The sequence below is a fragment of the Pleurodeles waltl genome, chromosome 5, assembly GCF_031143425.1.
Source record: "Pleurodeles waltl isolate 20211129_DDA chromosome 5, aPleWal1.hap1.20221129, whole genome shotgun sequence".
Lineage (NCBI taxonomy): Eukaryota > Metazoa > Chordata > Amphibia > Caudata > Salamandridae > Pleurodeles > Pleurodeles waltl.
Window position 1 is genome coordinate 424,179,974 of NC_090444.1, and position 25,482 is coordinate 424,205,455.

The following is a 25,482-nucleotide window of genomic DNA, read 5'->3' on the forward strand; positions in this document are numbered from 1 at the left end:
TCTTCATATGCAATACTTGATTAAGGGCTGTAGCAAGCCTGGTGGCAAATGTTGAATGGGAGACTATAAATTGTAGATTCAGTGCGAAATGAAGATTAGTATTAAGTGCAGTTTTGGGATGCCAGATGTGGAGTGCTGATTACTAAAGTTTACAGTTGCAAGTCTTCTGGGTTTGGTTCCTACAGTGTACGGTCCATCCAAAACGTCCTCGATTCTCCCAGGTTTAAGTGGTCAGCAAGACTTGAGAGGTTGCGATCAGCTATGTGCCCCAAACCAGATTAGTACGGCAGTCCAGTCTTACCATTCCGAAACCTAGTGAGGACCCAGGCAGAACATGACAAACTGAACAGTGTAGATGACTATATTTACATTTCTCTCCATACCCCCAATTCCCGATCAGTCCTAAGTCACATTCCTATCTTTCTGCTCTGTCCCATAAAAAACAACTTTCACCAGTTTCCCCTCTGTCTCCAATGTAATTCAACTTCTTTCACCTTTGAATGATGTGTTTCCTAGGTCTATGCTGCCATGTGAGAAGTCATACATCTCACACTTTCTTTGACATTTTATGCTTTAATAGCTGCAACACCTAAACATCTTTAACAAGTCATAAAGTGGGTGCTATGGGGCTAGAATGACAAACGTTTGCAGTCTATGCACCAGTGTTGCAGTAGCCAAAGCTACATCTCTACAAAAGGAAGGGAAACTATGTGCTGTAAGAGGACACTACTCAGGTTGCATAAGTTTAGGAGAGTGAGAGAGAGATATGGGCCAGTAACAGTAGAGAACAGAGGAAACTGAATGAGGTAGAGAGACAGACAGGTGGATGGGAATTTTTGTGAAATGGTAGAAAAAGGAGGGGAGTGAAAGGAAGATGGGGAACGCTGAGGAGATATGGAAGGTGGAGAGAGTAAAAGAAAAACAGAGTGACTGTGGGAGCGACAGAGGAACGGAGGAAGAGAGGGCAGAGAAAGAGCGATGTCTCTGAGGCTGCACAGTATTCTCTACTCTTTTCCCCGGTCCTCTGATATGTTATGCCATTTGTGATGTCATGAATAATAACATTAAAAAAGGCAAAACCCCTAGGCTAAGCCTTCATGGCAACATATCTCTGGATTTCCTGTTCTTGTTATGATAAAACAGAAGTACTTGTTCACGAATTTCTGTCCACTGTTCTGAGTACATATGATACATGCATCATTAATTTAACTGGCATGCTAACTTTTTATGAAGCTCATTCAGTTTTCAATGAACATTGAGACTCAATGCACCGTTAGTTTGTATTATATTGACCATAACATTATATATTTGTAAACATATGCGCTGATTGTTACAAGTATAGACTTATGCTCAACGAGCATGCTAGTAATTAGCACTGCCAATTAGCTTAACGATGCATGTATTTTACGGGTTCAGAATAGGCTATTTCTAACACTGAAACTGTGTCGTTGGTAGATTTCGGGAATAAAATCGTCGCCGTAAAGAGCTTCAATACCTTGTCATGGGTACTAAGCATTATATAATTACAATTTACAATTACAAATACAGTAATAGTTCGAAATAAATTATTTCAGTGCAGACATTAAGATAATAAATGGAAAATATAAAGAGTCATCCAACCTCAATCACTTTCTTTTTTTTGTTGATGTTATTCGTTTGTAGTTTTTCTGGTTGAGGAACAGCTCGGCTAACTGGTGGTCTAAAACAAATAAAAGAAAAATATAGAAATTAATTTTGTATGCTTATACCAAGGGACAAAAAAAATGTTGGCAGGGGGCCAACAAAAAATGTTGGTTGGCAGGAACTCTTCCACCATCTGTGGCTTAGGAGCCTTAGTAGTGAATAAAGTGATTATATTAAATTCAGGGTCTACCCATTTGAAATGACTAATAGCTGATAAATGAAAGCCCACGGATACAAGATGTTAGGAGCCCAGAGACTAAGGTAATTTTGTGTCCTACAGCAACACAAAATCAAATCAAATAGTGCCTTACACAAATATTAGAATAATAAAGTTGCCGCTGTTGCCCATTTTACATTGTACCTAAGAATAACCTCCCAAGAGCTTGGTAATGGCTCCTTTGGACTACTGCGGCATTCTTTACTCTGGCCTACTGAAGACAAGTGATAGGGCTGCAAAGGCTCCAAAACCAGGCGGTCAAATCTAAGGCCCATCAACCCTTATAACCAGCTCTCATAACACTTCACTGTCTCCCCCAGCATGTGTGGACTATGTTCAAAACAGTGCTGAATTTGTAAAAAGATAAGTGTCAGGGCACAAAGTTTTACTCAGAAGCCAACTCAGAAGTGCCGGTCCCCAAAAATAAGTGCCAGTAGGCCCCAGCTACAACCACCGGCTCAAATTAAGCACTGCCCTTGAAACTTTCAGAAAATACGACATTTGGTTACTCACTGAAAACGGCCATGTAAATGCATCATCTCACCCTCCATTTGTTTCAACATATTAATATGAATTTTTCATAATCTTAACTGCCTATCTACGGGAGGAAAGATAATGATTTACACTAGGAAAAATTACTTTCAAAAGTTATTTTTATTGCGAGTAAGAACTCTAGGGCTTCTTCATTTTTCCCTCCAACATTGCTGCTCTGCTTTGAACCTTGTCAGCACGCCAGGGGCACATATAATGAGAACTTCATATTGTTTTGGTGTCCGTTAATTTTTTATTCTTCGCATATTTATTTCTGTTATTAAACAGTCAGGGAATGTTCGCATAATTTCCACAAGACCTCACTAAGCACTCTAGCTGAATACATTTGTGCAAGTCGAATAAATCCATCCCACAGTCTTATTTCGGACATAAAGCTGTGTTTGATTTTAAGAGGAAAAAACTAAAGTCTACATTCTTATAGCTTCTGAACCCTTTTCTATCTTTTCGTAATCAACATTCAGGCACATGGTGTGTCCTCCAATGTTTTATTTTTCAGCCCTACAGTAACATGCTATAATCTGCTATGCTTGTAATGCATTCTGTGCACACCTCCATTGTTCTCTGCACTGCTTAGCCACTGTGTGATATCATGGAATGTTGGTGAGTGACTGGAGACGTGTGACAGAAAGAGTGGGCTGAGCAAAGAGGATGCTGCTCCTGGTGGGGTCTCCTTATTAAGTAGCTTGTAACTTATTCTGTAATCTTTTAAATACATCTACAACCTCTAGCCTATGTGAACTTGCTACCTGGCTCCCATTTGTCAAGAAGGAAGCTTTGAATACAACACTGGCAAAAATCGGGAAATAAACCTACATGTAAGGAAATGCATGAAACAAAGAGGTGAAGGAACATTGAAGATGCAGGAGAAGAAAAGAGCCGCATGGATAGGAAAAGTAGGCGCCCTGAACACCACCAGTGCCTTTCCCATCAGACAGCCTGCAGACAGAGAGGGTGGTCGGTCTACTTAACTCTACACAGATGAACAATAATGCTGTAAATAAGTCACGGTTTTTGAGCCAGGCCTGATGTGCCTAGGAGGAGCTGAGTCAGATGCAGATTTAATTTGTCTGATATTAAATTGATTGCGAAGACCGAAGAGGTGGCCTGCTGAACTTCGCATGCACACAGTTGGATAAAATACAGAGTTGAACTAATCTTTGGAATGGAGTGGTTTGCAGTCAGCAGTTCTGGTGGGATAGGTGATGTATACATTTGTGACTTTCAACTGAGCACCTAAGAAATAGTAATGTTTCTTTAGGTATTGGATCTACGGCCAGGGTAGTGTGTGTAGTTCTGATGAGATGTCGCTCACCGGAGTGGAGAACCTTTTGTTACCTGTAATTTATTTTTAACTCATGCTTATTTTGCTGCCACATATACTGTCAAGGGGTCTGTGTAGCATGTTTGGGTGAGATATCACTCACCATTTTGGAGGACTTTGGGCTTGCTATTTATTTTCTAAAACAAATCTGATGCTGATTTTGTTGCCCCAGTATATTTTAATTTATGCCACTTTGAGTGAAGTTGTCAGGAAAATGTTTTAAATATATGGTGCATGCAATGTAATACTAAATGGTTACATATTATGTTTAATCGTATTGTGACAATTTGGTGCAATGATATGCTGAAGCTTTACTGATGATGTCAGATGTCAAAACTATTTTTTTGTTTAGCGTTTGTGCTCCTTCAAGAGTGTGCAGGCGTTTTGGTGAGTGGAAGTGGCTGTGGATGAATCTGTGTTTTGTGTCCCTTGTTCTGTGGATGGTTACGCAGTAGAAGGTGAGTGTATGAAATGTGACCTTGGTACTGCAAGAGTGCACAGTACAAGATGTCCTGTTGTTTTGGGATGAGTGTGGGTTGAAAGACACCCTTAGCTAAATTCATGAGATGCCCTGTTGGTTTGAGATCAGTGTGGGTTGAAAAAGACCTGTTATTAAATTCACAAGATGTCCTGTTGTTTTGGGATGAGTGTGGGTTGACAGAGACCCGTTGTTAAATTCACAAGATGTCCTGTTGTTCTGGGGTGTGTGTGGGTTGAAAGAGAAAAGTTGCTAAATTCATGAGGTTCTCTGTTACCACAGATTGAATGAGTGTTGAAAGATACCCATTCCCAATTACTAGAATGAGAGTTGAAGGACACCTTTGCCTACTTTTATAAGGAGGGCTGAAAGACACCCATTGTGTTATGCACAATTTGGCCTCCTCTGGGTTGAGTGGGGGTTTAAAGATACCCATTTTGTGGTTTCATGTTTTATGTGACTTTTTCTGCCTGGTTGAGTAATAGGTGGTATGGTATGGGTCCAGTGGGACCTGTGTATGGATGAGCTTTTGGTTTATTATGAGTGGGGCCGGATGCATCCACTGTGTGAATAATATTATAGTGCTGAATAATTGATAGGCCTTATCAAAGCTAGAGTCTGATGTTTTCGGCTTGTATTTTATTATTTTGTATCTTACGTTTCCTGTTTGCATTTTATTGTTTTCTAAAGGAAGGAGTTGTGTTATAATCTGCTACGCTTGTAACGCATTCTGCGCACACCTCAATTTTTCTCTGCTCAGTCAGTGTGTTATGTCATGTAATGCTGGTGAGCGACTGGAGGAGACTAAAAGAGAGAGAGTGGGCTGAGCGGAAAGGATGCTGCACCTGGGGGGATCTCCTTATTAAGTAACTTGTAACTTATCCTTTAATCTTTTCAATACATCTACAACCTCTATCCTATGTGTGCTGTCCACCTGACTCCTACTTGCAAAAAATGGAATCTTTGAATACAACACAACAGTCACTTTTTTCCACACTTGAGTTACTAATTTCACCCTGGGGGGTCTTCAGTGTGTAATTACCTATCCTTATAATATGTATTTACTGGTTTTTGTTACCAGATATTTGTCAACTTAAGCAACTAAAAGCAAATAAATGGAAACATATGACTCTTAAGAGTTGATGGATACTATTAATAGAAAAAAAAAGTGTTTCACCCAAATAATTTCAGGCTACAAAACTGTGACAATTTTGATTCTCTAGAATTATGTTTTGGAGCTGGTTCTGTAACTACAGAAAGGTACGGCAATGCTGTTGACTACCTCACAAACCATAGACTTATTTAGTTGTAGGATCGGATCAGGACCATTATTCACCCCAGTTGAAATTTGTTGAGTAAAGAGATTGTGTTGTTTACTGTCATTGGAATCTGAGATGCAACATTCATACTGCAACATGACCTTGTTGCCAATTACTTTTGTCAATGATTGTGCTCTTTTCCAGAATGAACCCAGCTGATGCCTGTAAAGCGGAGAGAGAGTAGACCATAGGACACCTACAGTGAATTAATAAATACATTCATTTACGGCTAGGGTATAGTCCAATCTGCCTGGCTTATCCTCTCAAGAGGCATTTGAAATAATTTTGGGATGTATGCCACTTTAAGTCTTCCGTGGTTTCGGCATGTATACATCACTTTGGTGGCTATCGTTTGAAAGAGTTATGGACTGATCCAGAGCTGTGTAAAACATATTTTATGAGGATAATAACTTTTGTTTGGGATGTTATCATGTAATGGGATGTAGAGTCAGAGTGAAGTGCAAACTGCAAGATAAACCCAGGCTGCAGAGTGGGTGAGTGTGCAGCTGAGTTTTCTGGTATACTACTGGTGAACAGGACTAGCCAGGTGTGGTCAAATTGGGTGGTGTGAACGTACGGAATATGATAGAGATAGTGATGGTTCCCTGGGAGTTGGTTGTGCAATTTTTATTATGAGTGACACATAGACCTAAGTGTGTGGTTGCATCAGTAATAGTTACCAGCTGTGCACTCACGTACACAGTTTCTAGTTTTTGTGCTTTTGTCTATGGTCTGTATTTCCTTTAGGTTTCACCATGGTGCACACAATAACCCCCCAAAAAACTTTATGTATTAAAGGGGGGAGGGGAGTCCTGCCAAATGTGTGGATCCTCTCAAATAATGTAGAGTACTCAACCCTGATTTAGTTTTATCTTCAGATGTGTCAAAATCATCTGACACTACCTATGTCAAAACTCCTGCCTTGCCGTCTGCCATATGGTCTTATGCCTTATCAGTCATCTGCTGCTGGTATGTCAGTAGATTACTTTCTGCATTTGGTTATCTGAAGACTAAACATCCACATGTGAAAACTGTGCATCAATTTCATAGTTAATGGGACACGTCAAACATAAAATACTAGTTACCACCTTCATAAATGCTACCTATGAAGAGTAATCATCAGGAGGTGTCTATTGACCTACATTTAGTGCAGTTTATGTAAGACCACATACTGACTCAGTATTTTCATGCTACTAAAATTATTGATTTATCCTTAGTTCCTGAATGATTTTACTTTCACTATAATTGGAGCACCAATGTCCAAAGGTAAAGGTTTGTCTGATGTGGAACTGTCATCTCAGAGTTTGTTCAAAAGTTTAGTATTCTTTAATTCATTTCAGAATGTTGCCCTTCTTCCTTGTTAGTGCCACTGCCACAGCACTAAGAGCCACATGCGACATTCATAATATAGATACCTATTACGCAATAACATTTACTGAGATGAGGTGTATATTGTGCCAGGAAATGTCAAGCAGTACATTGTAAGGTGGGTCAGAGAAGGTTGAGTCAGAAGTATTTAGGGTTGTCTCTTGCCACCTTTATTCAAGAATTTGACAGTCACTGAGGTGATCCATGGATGTCTATTGTGCAATCTGGAGCAGAAACTCTTGGGGAATGAAGAAATGTGCTGGAATGCTGCTCTCTTTAGTTGTGGAATGTGTCTGTAATACTTAGTATCAGATTAGCACTTTGAATTATTGTGCTGGTAATCATTTCTAAATAAGGGTTTAAAACACTGCATTCTTCAAGGTTAGAGTAATGGAAGGGACATGGGTCAGTATGGAACCTGATGACTGTAGATGGTCAAGGACGTGATGTTACAGGTTATACTGATAGCCCTTGATTTAATAATCTGAGAAGAAAATACAGAGAGAGACTGGAGGTGCTCAGCGAGTGGGAATCCATGATTGCTTTACCTAAAATGAATATGCCTAGCATCACCCTAGCACTTTAGGTATAGCTAATATAAATGTGCTTATGAAGCTGTTAGCATTATAATCCAATTAGTACAAAGTAAAGAAATATTGCTAAATGTGTTAAAACTGTATTGGACTAAACAGAGTGTGGAACATTAATTAATTGGACTTTGTTTGTAGTGTTTTAATGTGTATACATAAACTAATAATATGTTTGGTATGTAATGAATCATTATATATATATATATATATATATATATATACTGTGCAAAGTGTAAATAAATGAACAAAATAGAGCATAATTGATGATACAGTTGGAAAATAACTGAACAGATGTACATATGTTGATACTAAGACAAGTTTTCAATGTTGAAAAATATCTTCTCTTACAAGTAAATTCTTAAGAAATCTGCTACTTAGTTCAGTGTGGCATTTAATCAGAAACAGGGAAACTCCATTACCACTTTAATTAAATGCTCACCGCAGTGAAGGTAATAAGTCAAATGTAAAGGATGATAAAGTAAACAATGGACTACATTCACAAAGCATTTTCTGCACGTTGTTTCTTACTCCTGTTTTAGAAGTGAATTGCACCTGAATATTTAGGCCCGGGGCACACAGTCTGTCATGCAAGGAGTTTTGACTCAATTAATGCAAAGGCTTAATTCACTCATGTATTTCCAGGTTCAAATAGTTTTTTGATTGGAATGTTTTTTTCCTTGAGTATTCTTGCCCTACTACTGAAAAAGCCTTCTCAATTTGGCAGTGTGTGTCTATGTTTTTTAAATGTAATTTATTTATTTTTGTTTATTAGGGTTTTAGAAACATGCAAAAACCACAAAGTGTATGAAATTACATAAACTCTTCCAATGATAGTGTACAAAGGCAGTGACCTTTCCTACATTTTCCTTTTAAGTGCTTAGCCATTCCAGCATCATTGTAGTTATCATTCCCCTGTGCCCCTTTTCAGCCACTCAATACATCCCTTTCCCCCCCCATCCTCCTGCTGGCACTTAATGGCCATCTGCGCTACTACCAGTGAGCACCAGCCTCCCCAGCTATAGTGCTCTCATCTGCATTGGGGGCACAGCTGGCGCCCATCACCGGCCATAGGGCTTAACGCGTTGCGGTCAGTTGTGCTTTGTCAGGTAAGTCGTGCCTGTCTTCCCCTTCGCCTCTCAGTCACTGTAAGTAGGCTTGGAAAGGGCCCCAGATATCCTGTGGGTGACTAAACTGTGGGAGAAGATCTCTGTAAGAGTTTGATTGTAAATTACAATATGTCATATCTTTTATCCACTCACCCATTGTCGGTAGAGGTCCCCCTACCCCAGCGCATAACTACTCTACTCATCTTTTTGCCGTAAGTAGCCCTACTGCTACTAATTGCTTATTTGTCGGGGTGATTGCCTGTTGTCGCCCAGCAGGGCCAGTAGAGGGTCCGGAGTTATCGGCTCATCTGTGATAGAACTCAATTTGCTGAATACTGCCTGCCAAAAAGTTTGTATTCCCAGGCAACCCCACGACAAGTGTAGGAACTCAGCTTCCTCATCTGGGCATCTAGAGCACTTTGCACTGTCATGAAGACCATACCTTCACAACCTGGATGGAGTATAGTAAACCTGATTAAGATACTTAAAGTGTATGAGCATATGGCGTCCGTTAAGAGATATAGGCCCTCATTTTAACATTGGCGGAAAATTCCACCTACAACCACGGCAACTGCCTCGAAAAGAGCATCGCCGTGGCTACCTACTGTCCACCATAATATGACCGTAGACGGAATTCCGCCAGAAGGCTGGTGGAATTCCAGCTACATCATGGCGGCGGACGGCAGTAAGGTGGCGCTGCTGACAGCAGCAGCACCACACCAGGAGAATGCCGCCGACTGTATCATGACCCATGATACGGCCTGGCAGTGTTGCGCTGGCGGATGGGAGGGATTGTGATGGCTGCCTGGCTGGGGAACGAAGTCTCCAGCCCGGTGGCTGTTACCGCCCTGGCGGACGGAGTGGTACATTGGCGGTTTGGCTTTAGCCAAACCGCCAATGTCATATTTTAGGGATAGGTACCGCCAGCTTGGTTGCAGTACCTTTCCCTAAAATACCGCCGTCCGCCAGGATCGTAATGACTCCCATGTCTTGGTCCTCGAACAGCAGTATGACCACTGTTTGTCCTCTATAATGATATCCAGATCTCTTTGCCATGCTAATCGCGCTCTGGATAATTCCAGTCTACGTGCCTCCTGTGTACTGGCATACAGACTAGATATAACATGACCCGGTGTGGAGTTCCGCAGTTGTGAGGATACGAGCGGGGACTATGGGTTGCTCTTGTAGGTCTTCCCCTAATAATTCCTGCATCCCGGCGCATGCCCTGTGGTATTGGAACCTAATGAGAGGTGTCACCGTAGCCCTACCACCTTGTACTTTTCCCCAGCTTCGCAGCCTGCCCTCTTCAAACATGTCTCCCACATTGAAGACGCCCAACTCCTGGAGCGCTTTAGTGACCCCCCTCTCTTGTGACATTGAAAACCACGTGCACCAGGCTAGCGGTGCAACCGGCGCATATAGCTTGCCTTTCCATTAGTTTCTGCCAGGCATAGGAAGTCGCGTTTATGTAATCCAGTTTCCTGAGTCGTCGTTTCGGTTTATCAAAGAGGACCCGAGGTAGATTAGACTAAGTCGTCAACCCACGCTCCAGCCGGAGGTGGGGTAACTGCAGGGACCTATGCACCCAATAGTGTGCGAACTGGGCCTGAGCAACCTGGTAGTACGCTTCCAGTTCTGGGGCACCTAGGTCTCTCATATATATGGTAGAGTGAGCATCTGCCATCGTACCCTGGGATGTTTACCTGCCCAGGGCAATCTACTGAAGAGAGCCTGAAGCCTATCAAAAATAGAACGGGTGAGGATGATCATGATGTTTAGGAACAAAAAGAGAAAACGCAGCAGCACCACCATTTTTATGATGGCCACTCTTCCAACAAGGGAGAGAGGAAGTTTAATCCATCGGTCGACCGTGTCCGAAGGCTGCTGTACCGCCACCCCATAATTTTCTCTGAAGACGATTGCTGGATCGGAGTGAATTTTAATCCCCAGATAGCGCACAGATTCTCAGTCCACTGCAGCGGGTAGTCTGTTGGTACCAGAAGTGAGAGGGAACACCATGGATTTGCCCCAGATTACGTGGAGTCCAGTGTTGCTTCCAAACAATGCCACTTCTCGGAGCACAGGTGCGAGATTCCGCGCTGGTTCCCTGACGTATAGTAGTGTGTTGTCTTCATAAGCGGACACTAGGAGTGTGTAATGAGTAAAATGTAACCCTCTATGGGAATGGTATTCTCTCAGTGCACTTGCCAGGGGGTCAGCTACTAACGCGTAGAGCAGGGGGGATGGGACAATCCTGCCTCATTCCCCTCTTTATTGGAATTGGGGGAGTCACCATACCATTTAACCGTAATCTGGCAACCGGCCGAGAGGACATTTTCCCTATCAGCTTTAGGAATATTTCTCTGACTCCCACTAGCGGCAGAATTGCCCGCATGAAGCCCCACTCCATGGAGTCGAAGGCTTTTTCGATATCTAAAAACACTGCTACTGCCTTAACTTCCAGATCTAGATGCTGCATTGCCCCAAAGAAGGTTCGCAGACCATATGATAGGCTCCATCCTGGAACAAACCCAGTCTGTCCCACACCTATCACTTGGGGGAGAAGAGGTGCCAGCCTATTCACTAAAATTTTGGCATACAGTTTAGCATCTACGTTCATAAGGGACAGTGTTCTGTATGAGAAGCAGGGATCCGCCGGCTTCCCGGGCTTCAGTAGGACCAACAACAGTGCCTCCCGCATAGTAGGAGGCATACAGCCGTCAGTTGCCATCTCCACAAACAGTGTCACCAGGTGCGGAATAAGAATGTTTTGATAAGCTTTAAGGAAGGCTACTGCAAGTCCATCTGTGCCTGGCGCTTTACCTGTCGGGATACTCGCCAGAGTGCCCCTACTCCCTCTGGCTGCAGTGGGCCCATCAATCGAACCCTGTGTTTATCTGTAAGCCATGACATAGTGAAGTGGGCTAGATAGTCCTCAACCGCAGTCTCATCGAACTGTGAACGTGACCTATATAAACCTGTATCATAATCATGGAACAGCTGTAACACCGACCGGGATCGCTCCACATGCAGCCATCGTCGTCCAGTATTCGGGATATTGTATTATCCTCGTGGCGGGGGCGAAGAGTTGATGCTAGTGTGGTTCAAGGACTTTCCTCCTCACCAGAGTTATGGGCTACAGCATATTTCCCCATGTGCGTTACCTCAGCCTGTGCTACCTGTCATCATGTCCCGTACGGCATGCAGAATTCAATTATCCCCCCCCTTCTATCTGCCTGGCTTCCAGCTCTGCTATTTCTGCCACCAATTTCTGAAGACTGTTGCACAGTGTCCTCAGTACTCCTGCATGTTTCGCTATGGTAACTCCCTGTATGTAAACATTAAGCGCTTCCCATACCGTAGAAAATTTTAGTTGCTGTGCCCTCATTAACTCGTCATCCAACAGCGAATTCGGAAGAAATAGCCACAAGAAGGCGGGTGGTGGCAGCATGCATTGGTCGATTTCTAATAAAATTGGTGAGTGGTCTGAGTATGTGTGTGGAAAAACCTCACAAGCCTGAATTCACGGTACCAACTGCTGCATGCACAACCCGTAGTCTATACGGGTGTGTGTGTCGTGTACCGTCGAGTAGTGAGTGTACCCAAGGATTGTTGGGCAGCGATGCGCCCAAATGTCAATCATTCCTTCTTGATGTAAGATCTCAGTGAGGGCTTGGGTCACTCCTGAGGGACGTCTCAGGGGGGGCCCAAGCCCGATGAGCGATTTCAGTCGGAATTTAACATGCAGTTGAGGTCCCCACCCCAGAGCTGAGGAAGATCAGCCCATTGCTGCAGCTGGGAGCTCAGGTCATAATAGAAATTGGGGTTGTCGTAATTGGGATCAAAAACACCCACCACCAATAGCGTGCAATTCCAAATAATATATTTAGCCACCACGTAGCGACGAGTGGGGTCTGCACACACTACCTGCTGGCCAATGTCTGCTCCTTTCCTGACCCACATCAGCACACCCCTTGCATGGGATGTGAATCCCGCCACACACACAGACCCCTGCATCCTCCACTGTAGCGCATCCTTATCACCCGGGGCTAGGTGCGTCTCCTGCAGGACTGCCACATCTATAGTGTGCCTACACAAATATGCAACCACTTTACGTATCTTCCTATTATCATTGAGGCCACAAACATTCCAGGCGAGTGAGCACAACGGCACAGGTTTCGCAGAACATTTCCTGGAGGTGCATTTGACATTAGACATACAATATCTTGTACAGCTGCACTGTTCTATGGGCACATATTTCTAACATAGCACAGGTCATCTTCCGACTAGGATTACGTTTGAACTTATCCCAACTACCTTCTCCCCTCCCACATTGCGCACTCCCCAATGTGCGCAACCTGTTCTCTCCCACCCCATCCCCTTTACACTCCACAACAACTGAAACGTGGTGCACACTCAAGGGCCGATGAAGCAAGGCGTCTCATCAGCAACACGTCCATCGCGTAAACTGTAATTCCCCTTTTCCAGGCCTGTGTGCGTAAAGGGTCTGTTTAAGGGTAACCCACATTGTACAGCCAGGAACTGCACTCCCACTCTGTGCAACCCACGCGGAGGGGCTCCTTAAGTATTGCACTGTGCTTCTCTGTGGACCCCTCACCACAGTACATCCACCTTCGTTTTGCCAATCCAATACATTCCAGTTTGTATCACTACAATGGCATGTAAAGCCCCTGTTTTTCAATATTCAGCTGTACAGGCCCCCTTGACCCTCAAATCCAATTCAGAGCAGACATGGCCCAGAGATAGTATAGGTACCACCAGCCCTGTCCACAACAGTGACGGTCGAGGCTCCCTCGCCTGGGACCCCAGTGTCATTCCACATCATCCATACTTTCCGGCACGTTCTCCACTTCGGCTGTGTGCGTATTTGGCCGTTGTCCCTTGGCCTCTCTCTTGGCAATGAACTGCTGCAATTTCTGTGGATCTGTGAAGACCAGAGGCTTCCCGGCTACTATCACTCTCAGTCACGCCGGGTACAGCACATTATATTCCAATTTCAGGTCCCTTAGCTTCAGTTTACCGTGTAGGAACTGTTGTCTCACCTCCTGTACATGCTGGGAGCGGCCCCCTCGTGTCGCAACTCCCCCAGGGCTCAGGCTTTCCAGAGTGCTGCGTCTCTGTCCCTGTAATTAAGGAGCCTCCCTATGATGGGGCGCAGAGGGGCCCCCAAAGGGGGGAGTGGTGAGCCCATTCCACAACATATAGGTCCGAGAAGGTCTTGCGTCCCAGCAAACTGATCAATAGTTGCTCCACATACTTCTCCATGTTATCAATCCGAGTCAATTCTGCTGCACCCACAATGCGCATGTTATTTCTGTGTGAGCGCGCCTCTAAGTCTTCTGCTTTGGCTTGCAGCGTAAGGAGAAGTTTGTCCACTTTCTTCTGGGTTGCCTCCAGTGTACTTTACTCATCTTCAGCCTCTCAGACCCTCCGTTCCACCTGGTCCAGGGGCTCTGAATGCTCATAGAGCCTGTCTGACATGCGATCCATTCTGTATGTCAGGGCATCTATTTTCTCGTCGATTTTTGTGAGGATTTGCTGCACAGCCGTCAGGATCTGCTTCAAGTCTGTGGGTGTCTCTCCCTCGGGGTCTTCTAGTGTCTCTCTGGGCGCGCTCGCCCCTTCACTCCGTATCTTATGTGCCTTCCTTGACTCAAATTGTAGTTTAGCTTGTATTTTGTCTGACTTGCCCATGGCACTATTTTCTGCTCCGCCGTTATGCCCAGTCCTAGAAGGGTGCCGCCAGAAGGCACTCCATAGAGACGCCAGCAGCAACTGGCCCCACAGGGTCTGTTCAGTATCCCTCTCCGGCTCAGTCACGAAATCATCGCTCACTCACCGGGGTGAGTCTCAGCTTATTCTACAATCCGTTCCAATCCTCAGGTGATGACGCAGAGTAGGTATAGGGTCACCCCGTCCACGCTCTCTTGCATCTCCTCGAGGCCCACCACCTTTTGGCTGCTCTCAGTCGCTTGAGCCGCTCTACTCTCGCCTCCTACTCCGAGGCCAGGGCAGAGTCCTATCTCATGGCGCGCCACAGGTGTGTGACGCGCTCCATCCAAATCTGCGAAGCCTCGCTGTTCCTCACGTCCCCTGGGGGGTCGCCCCACTAATCTCGGGGCTCACAGCTCCCTCTCGGTGGGCTGCTGCGGTCAACGCTCCTCCAAGAGCTGCTGCTGACATAGCTGACCGCACCCCCCTCCGCGGCTCACTGGAAGCCCTCTGCGCCCCCGGGTGCTCTTTATATCCTTCTTTTGGATTGTGTCTTTGGGCTAAGTCTGTTGTTTTCATTGCACGCTTGACACCCCTTCCAAGCTCACCTCTGTCAGGGCTCCGCTGGTGGTTCTGGCAGAGTCCTCCGGTTCAGTCACTTGGATCGCTTTCCGCCCACCCCCTACCCCGAGGCCTGGGCAGAGTCCTGCCTCATGGGATGCCCTAGCGGTGCAATGCACTTCGTCTGGCCCCGTGGGGCCTCACTGCTCCTCACAGCCTCCAGGGGCTGCTCCAGACACCCTTGGGGCTCACTGCTGGATCTTGTTGGGTCCATTCGCCCACCACTGCTCCGTGCATAGCTGTCGCGGACACTGCTGACAGCAATCCCATCTACAGGTCCTCGCTCAGGTCAGAGGTCGGATAGGCCTCACTGTCGTTTTCCGCCCCTGACCTGCGGATCGCGAACACAGTGGGTTCCTCGGGATCGTCGTATGCTGCCACACCACACTCATGTGTCCGTAGCATTTTCTTTAGCCCTTGGCACCAGGATGTTGTAGAATTGTGTCCTCAGCTCGAGGAGCTCACGGCCTAAGTGGCCATTTTGGTGCTTGTCAGACTCCGCCCCCGTTTCTATGTTTTTATGACTAAAGCAAAAAAATAAAAAATAAACTTTGATCTCTTCTGATTGAAGATGTTACTGTTTAGTTTTCTGTAACAACTTTTGAGTACAATGAAAACATATCCTCTTTATTACTCCTTTATAACAATAATAAGTGAAGCTTTATACCCCCCAGCCCGACAGTAGTGATGAATTCTTGGTGTAGAACATCCTATAGGTGGGGCGTTCTGCAGAATTAATGGGCATGCGTTTGAGCCAGCCACTCTCCTAGTAGCGCAATGCAGGTATGAGGTAGCGCCGGAGTGGGGTGGGGAAGGAGTTCACTGTGGAGCATTTTAAACTCAACTGAATGGTGCAAGGGACCTTGGGGATTGTGGAAGGGGAAGGTGTCTTGGGTAGATGGTAAAGTGAGGAAGGAGACAGCACGTGGGGCAAGAGCAAATGGGACTTGGGGTGTGACAGAGGACAGTGCATTCTGTGTGACAGCTTAGGAGTGTGAAATGGGTTGGTGCGAGGAGTGTCTCCTTGCCCTTTGGCAGGGTGAATAGGTGGAGAATGGGAAAAGTTGCTTACCTTAGCCAGTTTACCTGGGAGTCATCATTTTTTTTTTAAGCAAATTCTATTAGGTTTTGCATAGTTGTTTGTTACAACAGGACCTTAAAGATACTTTGTTCAACTTAGTAAAGCATTACTGCATTCATACTTCAACCCCCTTAAAATCCCAGTACCTCTCTATCCCTGTGCCATGTTCCCGCTGTGGTTGTAATCATATAAAGTAGTCAGTGTTATGGCGTCTTTCTACTTCTACCATATCATTTGTTGATTTTTTGAGTGTGTCATGTAGGTAGGCATCAGATATGTGTCCTCGAAGATGTGCATGAGCTGTTCACCTGTAGGAGTTAGTGAGGAGATGTGGCAGGTAAAGTCTCCTGGGAACTCAGCATTAACTGCGGCTCAGGGTCCTTTAGGGAGTCCACCAGAAGTTCATCGGTCCGGGCCACCTCCTGAGAGCCCCTTCACCTCCTGGCATCCCACAGCAGGCTCTCTCCCCCATATCCCACCCATCGTACCAGTTTGTTTCGCCAACTCTGAATTCTGGGGTCTCCAGAGGCCTTACAGTTCCTAGTTGTCTCCCGTTTTGCCAGGATGTTTGCCAGGTCCTGGAATCGTCTCATTAATTTAGTCTTAGAAGTGTGCGGGAACCAGTGTAATAAACAGTAAGGGGGAATCTCTTGTGATGTGGCCTCTGCTATCGTTGTCGTCACCTACTCCAGGTAACCAGACAGGGTTGGGCAGGTTTAAAGCATGTGTTATAATTCAGCATTTTCTTCCCCACACCTGGGACATTTTGCCCCGGTTATGTGAAAGTGTTTATTAAGAGGACCAGGAGTGAGATAGGCTCTGTGCAGCATATAAAAGTTAATTAATTTAAACAAGCATTTCTGGATAACTTTGGTATTCTCTCTACTATTGACTCCCAGTCCCTCTGTGGAATGGGTAGGCCCAAGTCTCTTTTCCGTCTAAACCTCAAGGTCTCCAGAAGTTGTAATGTATCAGTCGGGATTGCCCTATATAGGCAAGTTACTGCCTTGAAGTTTCCTGACGATAATACCTGTACTGACATTCTTTGTGGGGAGGTGGCTTGAGTTAACCGGTTCAAATGTTTCCGGAGCATCATTGTGACAGCTCTGTGTAAAAAGAAGTGGGCCTGGGGGAGGTTGAACCTCGTTTGGAAATCCTCAAATGGAAGGGGCCCTTCATCTCCGTAGAGATCCCCCACTTCAGTTGCAACTGATCCAATCCAGTCATCTAAGTCCCCCATCTATACTGTGGTGCAAGAACTTCAACATTTGCATTGATATATCAGGGGAGTAGGGAGTTCTTGTTCATGTCATTTGGAGACATCTATACCAACATTTTTGTATAACCAAAAATTCCTGGGTATCCGTTGGCGTGGGGCAGTTTATTTTTAACAGCACCTTAGTCAGTTGGGGAAGACCAGGGACAAACGGGCGCAGCTCGTGTCCAGGGGTGTGTCTTCCGGCCATCCATTGTGTAAACCACTGAAGCTGCGCTGCTAGGTAGTTTGATTCGAAATCTGGGACTGCTAGTCCACCTTCGCTGCTCAGCCCCTTCAGAGTTGCGAGGGCTACCCTTTTCCGACTTGAGCCCCAGAGAAATGCCATTATCAGTGAGACCAGTTGTTGGAATATCACTTTCTGTACTTGGAAGTCATCATGGCAGCTATAACACTTTGATGCTGTGGTGAAGGGGTGCTAGAGCTGCCTTTTGTGTACTTTTTTAAACTTTACAACGTTATGAGTCGAAAGACTTTGCAGGTTCCCACACCTATGGCTCTTACACAAAAAAAAAATCAAAATTACTGTAAAGTCTCCTCAAATATTTTACAAGTCATGCTACCACGATGAAGGGAATCTCATTGTATACTGCACCCATTCTGCCGTGGTGCTCACTACATCATTCATGGAAGATGCTGACAACATTCTATATTGTAAATGCAGAGTGCATACTGATGATTGTATTTAATCATTTTTCCTCTTATTTAACTCCCCCATACATTTGCTTATCAAGCAAACAAGACATAAGAAAACAAAATGGAAATAAATTAGCCACACAACTTATACAGGCAAAGACTGACATGGATACACAAAGCAATTGCACCATGGAGAAGGAAAGAGAAAAGAATTACCTGGATCCCCTTGCAAGCAGCAAATAAAGCGAAGTGAGACACTTAGTACAGGTCAGCTCAGAATCTCTGACTGTGTAGTTCATGCACAAGCACTTTAAGAGTTAAACAGTCATTCCTGTGTTGCACAAACCATGCTATTCAAGCATGCCAGCAAAAAATAAAACAGAAATTAAAACGGTGCACCAGACTACATTTCAGAAAATTCAACTCCTGGCATCACTGGGCAAACTCTGCACTACAGCTCCTACAAGACAGAGGAAAACAAGGAAGCTTTGTCAATGCTTCCCACACACACGCAATGCCATGTTAAAATGCCTACCGTGTGCTTTGGTCATTTTAGTTAGGCATGTAGAACCTGTAATTGTTGTAAACATACAACACACTTGCATGAAAGGAGCTTAACGTTTTAAACAAAATATGTTTTGCTCCTAATTTAACATTTTACCGTCTACCTCCCTCTCCCCGATCGTTCAGCAAACTGCATTTTTAGCTTTCAGTGGTTAAAATATATAACTGAACTTAGACCCCATTTTGAATGTCACTTGAATAATAAATTTAGACAACTCGTGATACCAATGTATGCAGAAGATGCAATATATTGTAGGACTCCATATATTCGGGGGTTCTTTTACTAAAGTCAAGGCCATTTACAAATACTAACGAGCCACTATACAAACAAATGCACAAAAGACTGTTTGTCACTGTGATCCGACACAGGGCAGCACATTGCTGATACGCTGAGGGCTCTGCTACTCTGCATGCCAGATTACTACTGAAGACTTCTGGCTCCCCACCCGAGCTAATCCTGAACACAGTGTACTATGCCACACAATCTCGTCAACATTAGACAATTCCATAATAGTTATTTTAGAAACAATTAACAATAAATATTGGCCTTTTGGATGACATTCTAAAAATGGGTCCTTCAAGATCAGCACAAATTCAGCCTCTGTGCTGTCTTCGGTAGGCCACCGTCCAACGAGGCATGTGATCGAACAAATGTGCCAGTGCTGGAGGGAGTCCAGCTATGCATATGGCATGGGGGAAAAACAGCGCTGCATATTTCTGCACATTGCTCGTACAGCTCTTTGGCCTAGCCTACTCAGAAGAAACCCCCATCTAAAACTTTCACACCCACCCTACTGACCACACTTCTCAGAAATCCGAATCAGACTCCAGTCTGTGATGGAGATGTGTATAAAGTCACACCCACGAGTACTGATGGTTCACAATAAAAATGCCAATTAGCAATAACAATAACAAATTCCTTTTAGTAGAACAGTGAGCTCTGTGCAAAGATTCAATCAACAGAGCCGCAAAAAATTAGATAATAAGCATAAATATTTACTTTGGCAAATATCATACAGGAGATTGGCAGGGGGGTACAGTTCACAACTTAAAGCCATAGCACAAAAATACTTTTTACGTATGGCTTCCAGGGCACCCATAAATTCAGCTCACACTGTCTGATTCTATACAGGTGTTACTCTTGCTTAACACCATAGTGCCGTTTTGGACTGTGAAACCCCTAAGCAAATCCTAAGATTCACTGAGTATTTCCCAGTCAATCAATCAATCAGTTTTTATAAAGCGCAACTACTCACCAGCGAGGGTCTCAAGGCGCTGTGGAGGGTCTAGGCCTCATTCGAAGAGCCATGTCTTCCTGAAGATGGTTGAGTGATGGGCTTTGTCTGAGGTGCGTGGGTAGGTTGTTCCAGCTCTTGGCTGTGAGGTAGATGAAAGATCTTCCTCCGGTGGTGGTTTTCCAGGTGCGTGGAATGGCAGTTAGTGCCTTCTGGGCGGACGGGAGAGGCCTGGTGGGGTTATTGAAAGAGATGCGATGATTCAGGTAGGCCGGTCCGATGTTGTGAAGGGCCTTGTAGGTGTGGTTGAGTAGTCTGAAGTTGATTCACTTCTCCACCGGGAGCCAGTGGAGGAGTCTCAGGTGTTGGGAGATGTGTTCCTGGCGGGGGAGGTTCAGGACGAGTCTGGCGGTGGCATTTTGGATGAGTTGTAGTTCTCTGATGTTCTTTGTTGTGCTTCCAGGGTACAGTGCATTGCCAAAGTTGAGCTTGCTTGTGACTAGGGCGTAGGTGACTATCTTGTGGCAGTCGTCCGGGATCCACTTTAAGATTTTGCAGAGTTGGCGGAGGGGAGTGCCAGCAGGAAGAGGTGACTGCATTTACCTGTCGGGTCAGTGCTAGGGAGGAGTCAAGGATGATTCCCAGGTTGCGGGCGTGGTCAGGCAGAGTAGGTGGGACGCTGAGCGATGTGGGCCACCAGGAGTCTTCCCAAGCTGAAGTGGAGTTTCCGAAGATGATGAGCTCGGTCTTGTCTGAGTTGAGCTCGAGGCAGCGCTCCCTCATCGAGGTGGCGAAGGCTTTCATTCTAGTATAAAAGTTCCTCTTGGCTTTGTCCAGTTCTTCAGTGAGGGATATGATGAGCTGTGGCTCATCCGTGTATGACATGATGTTCATTCCATGGCCTCTGATGATGGCTGCAAGCAGGCCATGTAGATGTTGAAGAGCGTTGGGCTCAGGGAGGATCCCTGAAGGACTGCGCAGCTGACTTCTGTTGGTTTGGATATGAAGGGTGGGAGTCTGACTCTGTGTTTTTCTGGTGAGTTAGAGTGAACCCATTGCAAGGCTTTTCTCCAGATTTCTATGTCGTGGAGTCTGGTGCATGAGGTGCTGTGGGAGACCGTGTCGAAGGCTGCTGAGAGGTCGAGGAGTATGAGTGCTGAGGTGTGGCCTTGGTCGAGAAGTCTGCAGGTGTCATCGGTGGCTGTAAGAAGAGCTGTCAACTTTCCATGGTTGCTGAGGAAGCCAGTTGTTGTCTTCGATGAACTGTCGCAGCTGTGAGTTTATGGCTTTTTCCAGGACTTTGGTGGGGTAGGGTAGTAGCGAGATGGGCCGGAAATTCTTTATCTCTGATGGGTCAGCTGTGGGTCTCTTCAGGAGAGGGCAGACTTCGGTGTGTTTTCAATCATCAGGGAAGGTGGCTGTTTTGATAGAGCAGTTCAGTGTCTTCAAGAGTTTGGGGTGATGGATGCACTGGCTCTGTTGTAAATGTGCTGAGTACAGGGGTCTGTGGGAGCTCCAGAGTGAATGCTGTTCATGATGATTCCAGTCTCTTCTGTGGTGACAGTGGACCAGCTGTGGACAGTTTGGGTGGGTTCTGGGGGGTTGGGTCGGTCGTAGGTTCTGATGCTGGGTGGGTTCTGCAAAGCTGTCATAGATGTCCTTAATATTGCGGTGGAAGACGGTGGTCAGTTTGTCGCAAAGGTCTTGCGATGGGGGGGATGTGGGTGGCTTCGCAAGGAGGACTGGTGAATTTGTTGATTACGGTGAAGAGTTCTCTTGTGTTGTGCGGGGAGGTGTTGATGCATTCCCAGAGTGCAGCTTTTTCTGGGTTCTTGATGTGTCGGTGATGGGTGGCAGTGGAGGCTGTGAAGAAAGCAAGGTCTTTGGTGGTTTTGCTGTTTCTCCATTTCATCTCTAGGCACCTGCAAGTGCGCTTGGATTGTTAGACTCCAGCCGTCTCTTTTTGGGATGCGCTTGACCTAAGTTGATCGGAGGGAGGTTAAGGAGCTGGCACATTCAGTGATCCAGGTGTTGAGGTTGTGTGCTGCGGTGTTTGAGTTATCGGTGGTGGGGATTTGGCAAGGGTTGTGGTGAGTTGCTTGTCTGTAATTTTGCTCCATTTCCTGTGGGGGACCCTGGGTGCACAACGGTGACTGTTGGGTGCGGTGATGGCAAAGTGTAGGCCGTGATGGTCTATCCAGTCCGGAATGGAGATATTGTTGATGGTAATCGGTTGCTTGAGGTGAAAATGTGATCTATCGTGTGTCCTGCAGCGAGCGTGGGAGCGGTGATTAGTTGTTGGAGTCCGGGGGTGGCGAGATTGTCGAGTAGGGAAAAGGTGTTTTGGTCGTAGCGGTCCTCTAAGTGGAAATTCAAGTCACCGAGGAGCAGGTAGTCGGTGGACACCAAGGCATGGGGGGATGTCTGCAATGGCGTCAATGAATGCAGAGTGCGACAGAGGGAGGAGTTGTGAGTGGTGTGGATCAGAAAGTATAGGTGTTCCATTGTGGTGCAGTGTTCCTTTGTGTTGAGCGTTATGAGGACTTGTGTACGATGGCCAGTTCCCCACCCGGACAGGAGGGCTGGTCCTTCCTGAGGAGTTGTATCCATCTGGGATTGCGATGTCTGGTCCGGAGCTAGGGTTGGTCCAGGTCTCGTTTAGGAATGTGATATCCAGACGGGTGGAGTAAAATCAGGTCCCAAAGTTCTGTGCTCTGCTTATGGAAGGACCATATATTTAGAAGGAGGCAGTTGATGAGGTTGTGGCGGGAGTCGGTGGTTTCAGGTTTGGGGTGTTCCGGTTGTTTGTTGTGGCTGAACCGGAGGATGTAATTCCGGCAGGAAAAAGGTCAGTGGGTGTCCTTAGGAGATGCAGTGTAGCAGGTGCTGAGACATCCGGTGTTAAGGCAGTGGAGGGTCTTGGCGTCGTAATGGATGCTGGCCTGGGAATGGCTTGTCGGAGATCCAGGGTTCCTGGCACTGGGCGCGGCCCGGGTGCATATAGGCTTGGCACGGCACGGCTGTGCTGCAGCCGCCATCAAAAAGGGGGGGGTCTGGTAAGTTTGAGGTGGGAGGGTGGGAAAAGCACTTTGAGGGGGGAGGTAGGAGGAGGGCGGGGCCGCAGGGACATTAGCGGCGCAGGAGGGAGAGGATCAAGGAAGAGTCAGAAAATGAAGACAAACGATAGAAAAGGAAAAAATTAAGTGAAAAAAGGCAGAAGTATAAAAGCAGGAGTAAAGGAGAGACAGAGAGCGATACCTACTTAGAGATGGCCACTAGCCCACCTGGGATGAGGAACGGGCAGGAGCCTGCAGTGGAGGAGCCTCAAACTGAGAGTCAGACAGGCTCTCAGTTCGTTCCCAAGGCAAGGCAGAGGCAGCAGCCAGAGGAGCTGGGGAGAGCAACAGATGCTGATCAGGAGGTCCTTCTCTTGAATCTTGTCAGATTATGCCCCTAGAACATGGAGCACCCTTTCTGTACAAATAAGGAATGCCTTTTGTCCTATTTTCAGATCTTTTCTTGAAGAGGTGCCTATTAAGAAATATGTTTATATAAACATATAAGTTCACACCACCTTCTCTTGTTTCTCTAATAACAGCACCCTACAATCCTTGCCTCAACCTCTAGTACTTCTGTTGTTGTTCCTAAGCAGCTGTCTAATCTAAATGGTGCTTATCGTGCCTTTGCTGTCACCAGCTTCCACTTAAGAATATCTCTCTCCTAACAGTTGTGTACATTTTTACCTTTGTCTTACTAACACTATCAATTTTTTACCCTACTGTTCACAGTCAGACCTTATGAGCTAAATAGAGTAACATGAAAGACCCATGTTAATTATGCATTGTATCTGGTACTTATCAGGTACATCCGATCATGACACGTTGATGTTGTTCTTCTACTCACAGTTATGATTTACTTAATAATAAGGATGTTTTGTAGATACCTCATTTATTGACCATACCCCTTCTGAACGTATGACCCTAGTCTATTACATACACACTGCATTCCAACACTACTTGTAATTAATGCTAATCTTCAAAGTGCTACAGTCAATACAAGATTTTTACTTCAATGCATTGTATGACTCTTTGAAACCTGAATGAGTTGAGTGTAATTTATAGAAGAAAATACAAATTTAGAGGAAATAAATGCCTCGCTGCACATTGAGACCAGTTTTGCACCTGTGAAAATAGAATTCACACGTCACAGTCTATCATCATGACCAATAATTAGTTGTGCACACTACCAAATCAGAAGCAAAAGGCTTTGTGACCCCACAATTTAATATCTGCAATGTTACAAAGATTATATAATACCTGTTTGACTGCAAAACATTCAAAGGATAACATATGTTAATAATCTGAAAGTTGCGAAGGCTGCTGTCTGCCTCACGAAAATGTACCACAGAGCACCCGCTACCAACACTTCACCTAAGAAGTCTTCCCATTATCACTAACAGAATTCAGGTATAAAGTGAAGAGTAACTGTTGTATGGTTCCACAAGGGAAAAAGGCCTCAGAATGCATCCTTATTGACCCTGATGAATACCACTCTGACTATATAGGATTCAGTGGCCTACTTACTTCCCGTCCACATCAACACCAATTCATCAAGTCAGTGAAGTTTTGAAAAATGTAAACAAGAATTTAAACTGGAGGAAGTTGGAAGATTCCATTATGCTCAAATGCACAAGTAGATACTACATGCCAATACCACAAAAAAATGGAACAAGAGATAAGACGATATTTGAAAAAAACGATTAGAAAGTGACAGGGACTATGGGGGTAATCTCAACTTTTTTAAATGTTGAGAAATGAAACACCATCTGTGGAATGGTATCACATAAAACACTGTGAAAGTGGGCTCTCTAGTAACAGCCTGCACGTGAGAAATTCCTAGAAGAGATAACCACAGATGTACCATTAGCTTGACAACCTGCGAATGAGAAATTCTTAGAAGAGCTATCCAGAAAAGTTCCATTGGCTTGAAAAATTGAGAAATTCTTTTTAAAAACATGTACACTTCACCTACGATTCACTGGATGTTTCCGTCGAGCTGCCCTAATCTTTCATCCTTCTAGTCAGAGATAGCCCACACAAATAAAAAAAGCTACCAGGCATCCTATTACCATGCAACCTGGGAGTTTCTAGATTTGGCCTTAGACCAAACAATTAGGATCATATTTACAAACCAGACTGGTATTGACACTACAAATCCTGTGAACGGCGAACCTGGCTATTACTTTCCAATGAAAGAAGACCAAACCTCTCCCAGTGGCTACATCGGCTTTGGTCAACATAAGCTATGGAGAAACTGGCGATCAGCCTGGATGATTTGAGCATCCCTCTGAAACACAATGGAAACCAATGCAGGATTATATATTACATATCTGAGGACGGACTTTTGCTCTAACTCTAGGTAAGACGGAGGGCCCAGGATCTTTTGCCTCACCAAGGGGAAGGTTGTACTTGGGCACAGGAGAACTTGGCTGCAAATACTATGACTTGGGAGCAAAGAAGCTGGAGTGTACCAATTTCTTGATTTCTCTGAAAATGTCCGTGGCTGAATGGGAGGACAAGGAAAGGGGAATAAAGTTTTTCTTTTTAATGTTTGGTTCAACTTTTTAGAGAAGAAGGGGGTAGAATGTACTCTTGAGACTGCTGTTCCTGATATCACATCCATCATATGTTGTGATGACAGAT

The 25,482-nt window shown here is 45.2% G+C and overlaps 1 protein-coding gene across 2 annotated transcripts in view; it reads right to left on the reverse strand.

Moving 5' to 3' along the window:
* Positions 1-25,482, reverse strand: part of EML6 (EMAP like 6) — an 854,573-nt gene that overhangs the window by 119,760 nt on the left and 709,331 nt on the right. For both annotated transcript variants that reach the window (XM_069234186.1, XM_069234187.1), the window contains exon 28: positions 1,621-1,699. In XM_069234186.1, coding sequence (XP_069090287.1) covers positions 1,621-1,699 — 79 coding nt within the window. The remainder of the gene's footprint in view (positions 1-1,620; positions 1,700-25,482) is intronic.